Source organism: Xiphophorus hellerii, chromosome 12 (assembly GCF_003331165.1).
Source record: "Xiphophorus hellerii strain 12219 chromosome 12, Xiphophorus_hellerii-4.1, whole genome shotgun sequence".
Taxonomy (NCBI): Eukaryota; Metazoa; Chordata; class Actinopteri; order Cyprinodontiformes; family Poeciliidae; genus Xiphophorus; species Xiphophorus hellerii.
The window spans coordinates 33281423-33292922 of record NC_045683.1 but is presented as its reverse complement, the minus strand read 5'-3'; the positions used below and the strand labels follow the sequence as shown (position 1 = coordinate 33292922).

At 43.4% G+C, this 11500-nt stretch overlaps 1 protein-coding gene and 1 long non-coding RNA gene across 4 annotated transcripts in view; one reads left to right on the top strand and one right to left on the bottom strand.

Annotated features, from left to right (window-relative positions):
* Positions 1-3405: 3405 nt before the first annotated feature.
* pdzd2 (PDZ domain containing 2) overlaps positions 3406-11500 on the bottom strand; it is a 167252-nt gene continuing 159157 nt past the window's right edge. For all 3 annotated transcript variants that reach the window (XM_032578875.1, XM_032578874.1, XM_032578876.1), the window contains 2 exons: positions 4272-4552; positions 3406-3501 (listed from right to left, as the gene is read on the bottom strand). In XM_032578875.1, the coding sequence (XP_032434766.1) occupies positions 4289-4552 (264 nt within the window). In that variant the 3' untranslated portion in view covers positions 3406-3501; positions 4272-4288. The remainder of the gene's footprint in view (positions 3502-4271; positions 4553-11500) is intronic.
* LOC116729964 (uncharacterized) lies at positions 4559-7258 on the top strand. The gene is made up of 2 exons (XR_004341227.1): positions 4559-6751; positions 6854-7258. It is a non-coding gene; the product is annotated as an uncharacterized LOC116729964 (long non-coding RNA).

Sequence of the window (11500 nt, the reverse complement as noted above, 5' to 3'; positions counted from 1 at the left end):
AGGGGGTCTGGGTCTCGGGAGGAACGCAGGGGGTCTGGGTCTCGGGAGGAACGGATAGAGTCGGGGTCTCAGGTGGAACGCAGGGGGTCTGGGTCTCGGGAGGAACGCTGAGGGTCTGGGTCTCGGGAGGAACGCTGAGGGTCAGGGTCTCGGGAGGAACGCAGAGGGTCTGGGTCTCGGGAGGAACGCAGAGGGTCTGGGTCTCGGGAGGAACGCAGAGGGTCTGGGTCTCGGGAGGAACGCTGAGGGTCAAGGTCTCAGGAGGAACGCTGAGGGTCAAGGTCTCGGGAGGAACGCAGAGGGTCTGGGTCTCAGGAGGAACGCAGAGGGTCTCGGTCGGAACGCAGAGAATCTGGGGTGGTCCGGAGCGGACCCTTGGAGCTGGCAGCGGAGGCGAGCCGGAGCGAAGCCTCGGGACCGGCTGCGGAGGCGAGCCGGAGCGAACCCTTGGAACCGGCAGCGGAGGGATGCCAGAGCGAAGCCTCGGGGCCGGCTGCGGAGGTGAGCCGGGACGAAGCCTCGGGGCCGGCTGCGGAGGTGAGCCGGAGCGAAGCCTCGGGGCCGGCTGCGGAGGTGAGTCGGGACGAAGCCTCGGGGCCGGCTGCGGAGGCGAGCCGGAGCAAAGCCTCGGGACCGGCAGCGGAGGTGAGCCGGAGCGAAGCCTCGGGACAGGCTGCGGAGGTGAGCCGGAGCGAAGCCTCGGAACCGGCTGCGGAGGAGGTAGCTCCGGAAAGCGACGAGGGGCCGGGTCCACCGGCGGCTCACGTCGCTGTCTCCGGGCAGACAGCGGAGGAGGTATTCCCGGAAAGCGACGAGGGGCCGGGTCCACCGGCGGCTCACGTCGCTGTCTCCGGGCAGACAGCGGAGGAGGTGTTCCCGGAAAACGACGAGGGGCCAGGTCCACCGGCGGCTCACGTTGCTGTCTCCCTGGGCGGAGGTAACGGCGGGGGCCGAATCCGGGGGGCTCTGGGGTGGTGACTGGTGGGATATGACATTGGCTAATCGCCAGGGTGTAGTCCGAGTCCAGTCCCATTTCTTCCAGCAGCAGCGGAGATGGCAGGATCTCTACGTCCCTGTAGAGATCCCGCTGAGCCAACTCCAACTGCTGCTGGATCCATACCTCCTGGTACTGCTGGGCCATGAGCTGCTTTCTCACCTCGGTTTGGTCGGGTCCTTCTGTCATGAATTACGGTGCGGTGTTGGTGGTGAGGCAGACGCAGCGGACCCAGGTAGGATGAATAATGATTTTAATGAAGAAACTCACAGTCCAAAACAACTGGCAGCACGCACATGGACACATCTACAACGAATTGGCAAGACATTGACAAGGACCCGACGAGGAACAAGGAACACAGGTGGAGTTAAATACATGGGAGGGTAATGACAGAACGAGACACACCTGGGAACAATCAAGGGGAGGACAGGACAACGAAGAGACTCAAGGACACAGAAAACTCTAAATAAACACAGAAAACACAGATCCTGACACCAACTTTGCATTATTTTGTAAATAATGACACTTTAATGCAAAGTTGGCACTTTTAATGGACTTTTAATCCAACTTTTAAAGCAACATTGCATTAAAAATGTCATTATTTACCGAATTGGACTTCATGACAACAGTCAGACATTCATAAAGACTCTTTCATGTTCATGACAGTGTCATGTCAGTTTATGCACACCCCATCAAATAAAGTTTTACCAAAATGGTAATATATTGAAAGCACAATGTAATTAGTTTCACCTGGAAAGTGTGTTGTAATTGATCCTTCTTTGTTCTGGTAGCCTGATGTGCTTGCAGTACTGTAGTGTGTATGAAGCATGTAATGTACAAAGTGGCAAAGCAGAATAACAAAAGACATTCACTAGAAAGTGTACTTCATTAGCAATGATAATAAACCAAAAGTGTAATGGTAGTATACTGTGATCACACTACTAATATTTAAAATATGTAATGCCAATATACTGAAAATACATTCTAAATAATGTATATTTTAAATGTAATTTAATCACAAAAATAGTACATTCAAAATATACTAATCAAGCATATTTAATTACATAAAAAGAAGTATACTTAAAGTATACTAAGTGCCACTTAAGTTGTTCCAAAAAGGTACGTGAAAGTACACTTAGTGCACCTTAAATTGTGCTTTAATACAATTTAAATACTATTAAAACACGAAGCACAAAATTTGTTGTTCTAAAATGTCACACTTTAAGTTAACTAATCTTAAGTGAACATAAAGTATACTCATGATTAGTCTGACTTAAAGTATGCTTAATTATACTAAAATTTTATATACTTAGTATATTTATTTTTCACCAGGGATATGATACAGAATAAAACACATTTTAATAATTTTTAAACATTTTAATTTTAATGAAAACATGCCAAAACAATTTTGCAATGCTTTTACAAAAACTAATTGAAAAACAACCCAACAAAACAAAATACTAAAAAAGCAAAGCCCTGAAATCAGGGACCAAACTCATTCTAGACTAAAGTGAAGGGGATAAAAACTGTCACATAAGAAGAACATTTGAAGAATTTATTGCAAATGATATTCCCTAAATCACAAAGACTCTGTAAAATGTAACCCCCTCACCCCATTACATAGCAATAATAATTTTAGTTGAGAGGTTCGGTGGAACCATTAAGAAAATGTATGATGACTTGTGTCTATATGTTGACAACAGTAGAAACCATGTGAAGGGGTTCTATTGAGCATATACCTTTTACCCATTCAAATATATTTCTACGACTAAAGTGGGTCCACAAATAATTTAACAATTCATTCTTCTATTTTGATTTAAATTCACAATTTTCTCTCTTGTCATTTAAATCAGTCTTAAAATGTGGCAGCAAGAGGGTTATGTTGACTTTTATAAGAATTTCTATGGTTGGTGCTTTATTTAGGTTATATTATTGAAATAATTGCAATTTTGTAACAGGACTGTTATGTACATATCAATAACCATCATAATGTTGGTGCTGACCATACAATGTTACCTAAATTCTAAACACCCAAATTTATAAAGTTCTTGCCAAATTCTTACAAAGGCAGCTGTTGATCCCACATCAAAAAATTGGCTCCTGGCTCTTCCTCGGTGCAGTATAAATATTATTTTGAATTACCTAATAAATTTCAATATTCAGCCTTTGTAACTGAAGCACTTGCTACTAAGGTTTATATGTGAGAGGTAAACCTGCTCCCCTTACAGAAAATATAAGTCTTACATAACTTTATGTCTAAGGTCAAAAACATACCTGGAATGTTGCTTTGATTTTTTTCATGCATGTTTGAGGAATCCTTGAATCTCATGTGGCAATTACTCAGGAGTGCTTCCACCCCACAGAGCACTGTCTTTGTCCTCCAGTGTCTTAGGACAAACTGACCACTTTTGCTCACTTTCTTCTTCAGCTCCTCTCCAATTTGCATTATTTGCTCTTACTTCAACTGTTAACTTTTTCTGTCAGGTATCAGGTAATATTCTTTCCATAGAAGCTTCACCTGGTCTTTCATCCCAATTGCCTGTAATTCCTTCCTGGAAGACGGCATCGACTGAGATAATGATCATATTAACTAATTGTTCTCCCTCTCCTGCTATCAATTTTATGAACATCAAAAACAATCATACATCAGTTCATCTGTTTCTTGTGCATTCTGCTTTGTCTAGTTAATCCCCTAGTCGGTCATGGCAGATGGGCACTTGTGTTTAGCCCGGTTATGGTTCTGCTAGAGGTTTCTTCCTGTTACAGGGTTTTTTCTTCTCCACTACATGCATGAGACTTGAGACTTGGAGACAATTCAAGCAATTGTCTCTACATGTTCATCCAGTAGGAATGAACACTGCATGTTAACAATTCAATGCAATCTGCTGGGTTTCCTTAGAAAGAAGTTTTTTAATCTACTTTGAAAAACTTATCAAGCATATTGTACTGTTTTATTACTAGGACCAATTGAAATGATTTTCTTGTAAAGTGCCTTGAGACAACATTTGTTGTAAATTGGTGTTGTGTAAATTGAATCGAATTAGATCCTGGAGTTTATTTTCAATGTCCTTTCTACTCTGTTATTTTACCAAACATATAACTGTAGTAATTAAGATGGAATAAAACCCAGACTTTTAGCATTTCTGCTCCCATAAAAGTTTTAAAGTAGGCTATGGTGGTCAACATTTAGTCTGATACTTCTACATTCTACACACTGGACCAGACCATTTCAATAAAGTTTGGTTGGTCACTTGAACCAGTGATAGGTTTGGCTAATTTATCAGAGATATGTTCCTAAACAACATCAGCACGTGCCTCCACAAGCTTATTTCCTTTTGTTTGAAGACGACAGTCTTTGTCAGAGATGGTCTGCTTGCATTCCTCATTTCTCCAAATGACAACTAAAGCTTGCTTGGAGTATCTGGCCTCATGAAGGCAGGACACAACTGCTACATGGGATTTACCCTTCAAACTTGTTCCATTAATGGATAAAATGGTATCACCGCTTTGAATTGTTCCTTCAAGGCTAGCTGCTCCCTTGGTGAAGATCCGGTGAACCTAAGCACAAAACAACCAGTTTTAAAGCACTTCTGACAATAGAGGGAAAAATTATTAGAAACAAAAACCACACCATATTTATATTTCATTCTGGAGTAAATGCATTTTTCAAAAACAAGTCTTACTTTTCATAGACTATATCACAGCAAAGCAATCCAGTATGTATATGTGTCTAAATATGATGCTATAAAACAAACATCACCCTCCAATCAATACTCTCATACCCAACATGACTTTAGCAATTGTTGATTGCTGATGATCCGAAACAGATTTTTATGTTCATCCCTGCTGTCTCCAGAGACAACTCGCAGTAGCCTCAAGATGTATCATTGCTCTGCGGAACTGGTCATCGCCATTGCCAACAATGGACTTGATGGAGGAGGTAGAGTGGCAATCTCAGGCCACTTCTGTGGCAATAACTGGAGAACAATTGCCCCCTAAGCTGGACAGTCTAGTCTTCCGCTCTTTGTGGGTCCGTGCAGCCACCACCAGGACGGCCACTGCAGCCTCTTTGTGCGTCTGTGCGGCCTCCCACCGCGGCCTCTTCGTGGGTCCATGCGGCCTCTCAGTCATCCACCTCAGCCTCTAAGTGGGTCCATGCAGCCTCCCAGCTGCCCTCCACCGCCTCTATGTAGGTCCGTGCGGCCTCCTGGTGGCCCACCGGAGCCTCTTCACGGGTCCGTGAGGCCTCCTGGCCGCCCACCGTGGCCTCTTCCGTCATTTTCTCTACAACCTGTGTCTCATCCGCACCACAAAACCACAATTCATGACATTACTTCTCCATGGCTGCAGAGGGCGCTCCAGCTATATTAATGATTGAGTTTAAATGTTGTGTTTGGAAGTAGTACGTGGCTTAAGAAACTGTCCTGTTTCTGTTGCTCTAAAGTTACTGTTGATCAGTGATATCTGCACCACATTTTGAAAGAACCGAGAACATGCTTTAAGATATTATTTGTTTAATCTAAGCTGAACAGACAACAGTCCATCCATCCATTTTCTTCCACCTATCTGGTGTCAGGTGGAAGGGTACTAGCCTAAGTAAGGAGACTCCCAGCCACTTAGGCTAGCTAATTCAGGGAAAATCCAAGGCATTCCCAGGCCAGATGAGAAACACAGTCCCTCCAGTGTGTCCTGGGTCTTCCCCTGGATCTCCTCCCAATGGGACATGCCTGTAAAAGTTCACCAGGGAGGTATCCAGGAGGCATCCTAACCAGCCCGAACCACCTCAACTGACTCCTCTTGACATGAAGGAGCAGTGGCTCTACTCTGAGTCCCTCCTGGATGACTGAGCTTCTCACCCTATCTCTAAGGGAGAGTCCAGGCACCCTATGGCTGCTTGTATCTATGACCTCGTTCTTTCAGTTATGACCCAAAGCTCGTGACCATAGATGAGGGTAGGAATGTAGGTAGGTATTGAGAGCTTCGCTTTTTGACTTAGCTCTCTCTTCACCCAGACAGATCGATACAGTGCTCAATTCACTGCATACACTGCGCCAATCTCCCGCTCCATTTTTCCCTCATTCGTGAACAATATTCAGAAATACTTAAACTCCTCCACTTGGGGCAGGATGTCTTGCTTGACCCCAAGAAGGCACTCTGCCCTTTTCCAGCTCAAGACCATGGCCTCGGATTTGGAGGCACTGATCCTCAGCCTGGCCCCTCAACCTGGATCCCCTCAACCTGTGCCTAGAAATTCTGTCCATAAAAGTAATGAACAGAATCAGTGACGAAGGGCAGCCTTGGTGGAGTGAAACTCTCACTGGAAACAAGCCCAACTTACTGCCAGCGATGCAGACTCTGACATTGGTCATGCAGGGACCTAATAGCCTGTATCAAAGGGCCCAGTACTCCATACTCCCAGAACACCCACCACAGGGCTCCCCAAGGGACACAGTGAAATGGTCCCCCTTTTAAATAGGGAGACCACCCCCCTGGGGAACTGCCCCCAATGTCCATGCAATATTGCATCAACCAACACAACCCTACACATCCAAAGCATTAAGGAACTCCAGGTAAATCTCATCCTGCCTCTGTCAGGGTTCCTGTGTGCGTGAGTGCGAGTAACACATCTCTTCCAGTGAGGATCTTGGTGGAGAGCCTGGGCAGCCTTCACAGGTGGAGCTCATCAGCCTCATCAGAGTGCTGGGGATAAAGGAGCAGCAGAGCCTTCACTCAGTGCTGGATGATTAACATCTACTGGTAGTCACTCTGGCCACCTCTTGTTGTCGGCTATTTTTAGCTTTTGATCAGTCTCTTGAGTACCTACCTGAAGTTCATAGTTCTTGTTTTTGCTTTCTTTAGGTTTTTGTCACTGGATCTCTATAGAGGAATCGGTTCAACCGTTTTCTCCTCCTGTGGAACTTCCCAGCAAGTACCTACCTGCCTGCCTGCTCCACCGTTTCCCTCATCTCCACTCCGCTCAGTCAGACTCCTGGCTCTCGGTCATCGCCTACCTCGCACTTGCCTCCAGAAGCTCCATCTCCATTCTCCACACAGGACCCCTGTGCACCTTTCTCCCATGCTTCACCAAGTCCATTCGAAAGTAAGCCTTTTTCATACTGCATCTGATCAACTCATTACAGGCCACCAATAACCCAACTCTCATTCCAGACGCCACGGATTGCATGACACTGACACTCCCTGATACATCAAGGAGACAGGTAAATTGTTGCTTGTTCTTTGAAAGAAATAAAACCTATACCTTAATTGAACTTGTTGATTCTGCATGTGGGTCAGATGATTAAATCCGAACATGTCAGCCCCAGGGCCTTGCCATTGAGGCGTTTTTTAACCACCTCAGCGAACTGCACCAGATAGAGGAGGTCTTTGAAGTATTCTGCTCACTGGCCCATAGCGTTGAGGTCAGCAGCACACCATTCCCACTATAAAAAAGTGTTTGTGCTGTATTGCTTGCCCCCTCCTGTGATGGCGAATGGTGGACCAGAAACGCCTCGAAGGCATGCAGAAGTCTTTCTGCATGGCCTCTCCAAACTTTTCCACACCAGAGTTGTCGCCTCAGCAACTACCTGAGCTACATGCTGTTTGGACTGCCGGTACCCATCAGCTGCTTTTGGGGTCTCACATGCCAAAATGGCCTGATAGGACTCCTTCAACCTGAAGGCATCCCTCACCGAAGGTGTCCACCAGCAGGTTGCCGCCATGACAGGTACCGACAACCTTGCAGCCACAGCTCTGATAAGCTGCCTCGACAGTGGAGGTGTGGGGACTGGTCCACTCAGACTCAAAGTCTCCCACCTCCATCGAAATGTTCTCAATGCTCTCCGGGAGGTGGGAGTTAAAGCTCCGTCTCACAGGAGACTCTGCCAGATTATGTTTGGTCACGTCTGACCGGAATCCTTCCCACAATTGGACTCATTGGACCACCAGGTAGTGATCAGCGGACAGCTCTGTACCTATCTTCATCTAATGTGTTCAAGTTAGAACCGGCTCAAGATATAAATGAACTAAGAGAATGTCAATGCTGTTAAATTTGATTTAATGGTTTCAGCATACATAAATTAAAAGATTTTAAATTGTTTAACATTTAAATGTAAGATTTTAAGGAGCTAGGAAGTTTACTTTGTAAAAGTACAAAGAACAATATTTATAATTAGACTGTTTTGTTACCATCCCTACAATCTGATGCTCTCAGTTTAATTTTTTTTTTTTAACTTTATTTTTATTCAATTTTTAAACATACAATTACATACACTTGAACATGAGGGCTAGGGCAGGTGGTATGTATTCACACTGATGGACATTACAATGTTACAGATATTTCACTGTTTAAAATCACAAATGGTAAGCAACAAGGAAAACTCCCAGGTGTCTGTCCGAGTGATGTGGAGTCACAACATCATCTGTTACACACCTTTGGCAATAAAATGATCCCATTTTTCCCAGAGTTTCTCTCCTTTCTCCTTCTTGAGCCGTATTGTAAAAGTCAACATTTCCATATGGTGGATCAGGTTTATAATATTCACAAGAAGCTTCAGAGTTGGAGGTCTAGGTTGGAGCCAACCTTGCAAGCAAGAAAGTAATCGCTTTCTTGCTTGCAATCAAAAGTATCTTCAGCAAGTATGCTTCCCCATTACTGAGTCCCTCAGGAAGTATTCCGAGGTACATAACGGAAAGTGAAAAGGCTAAAGTTATACCCAGGATTTCATAGATTACTCGATTAACATCCTTCCAGAAAGTCTTCAACACAGGACAATCCCAAAAAATATGAAAGCAGCCAGCAGAAATCACACCGCACTCCCTCCAGCAACAGAGCTGTGAACCACCCAGCTTCGATCTCTGCTTCGGTGTAATAAAAAATCTGATTAGGTTCTTCCAGCCGAAATCGCGCCATGTTAAGGAATTTGTGTTCCTCCAAATATGCATCCAAGCCTCAGGTAAAATTATTACTTCTGCTTCCTTTTCCCATCGTTGTCTAATATAATTAGTCGAGTTCTTATTCATAGATGTTAAGTTTCTGTAACATTTGCCGATGGTGCCTTTTGTATTTTTGCCAGCATATGAATCCATAAATATTTGTAACATTCCTGGCTCTTTATCCAGGTCAGGGGTTTTGATTTCCTTCCTAAAGAAACTTTGGACCTGCAAATAACGGTAGAAATCTTTTCTGCCCATCTCATAAGTCCGGCACAAATCCTCAAATTTTGCTAACTCCCCATTTTTAATTATATTACAGAATGCAGTGATTCCCTGTTTCGCCCATCTTCTATATTTGTGGTCTATCGATGCTGGGAGGAAACGTGGGTGGTACACAGGCCAGCTCAATACTCCTATCTGTTTGTGGAGATTAAACTTTTTAAAGTTTAATCAAAGAGACATTCAAACAAAAATTTTGTAGTTGGTATACCTGGGGCAGCCCATCCAGGCATCCCAGAACAGACTGTATGGGAAAGTCCAACAAAGAAAGCTCAATGTCCTTCCATTTAGCCTCATAGGCTGGATTACACCAGTACACCAGAGGTTTAATCTGGGCAGGCAAGTAATAATCCACCAGGCAAGGCAGGCCCATCCCGCCCTGATCCCCAGGCAGCTGCAGGGTCGAGTATCTTACTCTTGGCCTTTTATTGCTCCATACAAACCTTGAAAAACGCTTATCCCACTCCCTAAATTGATTTGCTGGAACCTTTACTGGAAGTGCTGCAAATATGTACAATAGTCTTGGAAGAACATTTATCTTTATTGTTCGGATTCTGCTGCCGAAGTCAAGGGGAAGCAGGCTCCACCTGTCCACTCATATATTTTCTTATTTATTCGTTTATAATTAATTTCATATAATTGAGCCAAATTTTTTGTTAGTATAACACCCAAATACTCTATTTGTAGTTGATGCCAATTGAATTGATAACTATTTATTAACTGTTTTGATGGGACAAAATGGAAGGTCAAAATTTGAGTCTTTTGTATGTTGAGTTTATAACCTGAGAGTCTGCCATATGTTTCCAGAATGTTCATAAGTGATGGAATACCAGATTCAGGGTTTTTAATTACTACTAGAACATCATCCGCATACAAGCATATTTTGTTTTCCACATTCCCTATTGTCACCCCCTCCAACCCAGACTCCTCTCTAATAACCTGAGCCAATGGTTCAATAAAAAGATTAAAGAGTAGTGGGCTTAATGGGCAGCCCTGCCTACATCCTCGTTGTAATGTTATTTGATTCGAAAGGCTTCCATTAATTTTAATTCTTGCTTTTGGCGAAGTATACATATTTTTTATACATTTAATAAATTTATCACAAAACCCAAATCTTTTCATTACTACAAACAAAAACTCCCACCCTACCGTATCATATGCCTTCTCGGCATCTAAGCTGAGAAGGACTGCACTTGATTTTTCTTTAACTATATGATCAATAACATGAACGGCCCTTCTTATACTCATGCGTTTGTCTATTACCAATGAAGCCCGTCTGACCCTCATCTATCAGGAAAGGCATCAGGGTACTTAATCTCTTAGCTAATATTGCAGCATATAGTTTGTAGTCTATATTTAAAACACTAATTGGTCTATACCCTTTAGGATCCGTTTTGTCTTTCCCCACCTTTGGTATGACCGATATAAACGCTTCTCGCCATGATGGCGGGAGAGCGCCCCCTGCCAGGGTGTAATTGAAGGAAGCCTTTAATAGTGGGAGAACAGATTCCTTCATGGCCTTATACCACTCAGGAGGGAACCCATCACAGCCCGGTGATTTGCTGGTCTTAAGATTTGATATCCCACGGTCAACTTCCTCAGCTGATATCTCTGCCATTAACTTGTCATTCTGGTTTTTTCCCAGAGATGGAAGATCCAAGGAGTTAAGAAATTTTTGAATTGTTTGATTATCCATTTTGTCTGGCTGTGTGTACAGAGCTGCATAATACCCTTCGAATGATCTCTGAATTTTGTCAAGTTTATTAGTTATTTTGTTAGTTTTTGGGTTCCGAACTTTATAAATTGTGTTTTCCACCTGTTGTTTCCTAAGAATCCACGAGAGCACCTTAGCAGCTTTAGGCCCTGCCTCATAGTACCTTTGCCTCATATATTTAAGTTTTTTTTCAATTTCCTCACTTAAAATTTTGTGAATCTCCTGCTTAATAGGCCTCATTTGTTCTAGTAAGGAGGGGCATTTGTTAATCGAATGCAGTTGCTCCAGTCTTTTTAAATTTTCCTGCAAGTTCGTTAGTTTTTTCTCTCTAATCTTCTTCAAATTAGCACATTTTGCAATTATTTTGCCCCTAATATATGCTTTAGCCGCATCCCACAGAATTGTAGGGCTAACTGTCCCATTATCATTAAATTCTAAGTAACTTTTAAGCTCCTCTTTCATTTCTGTTTTGAATGCAGTACTATTTAATAAACTTGTGTTGAGCCTCCATAACGTGTTTTTAGGATTTCTAGTTAAATTAATTTTCATATTTAACCCAGAGTGATCAGAAATGTCTCTTT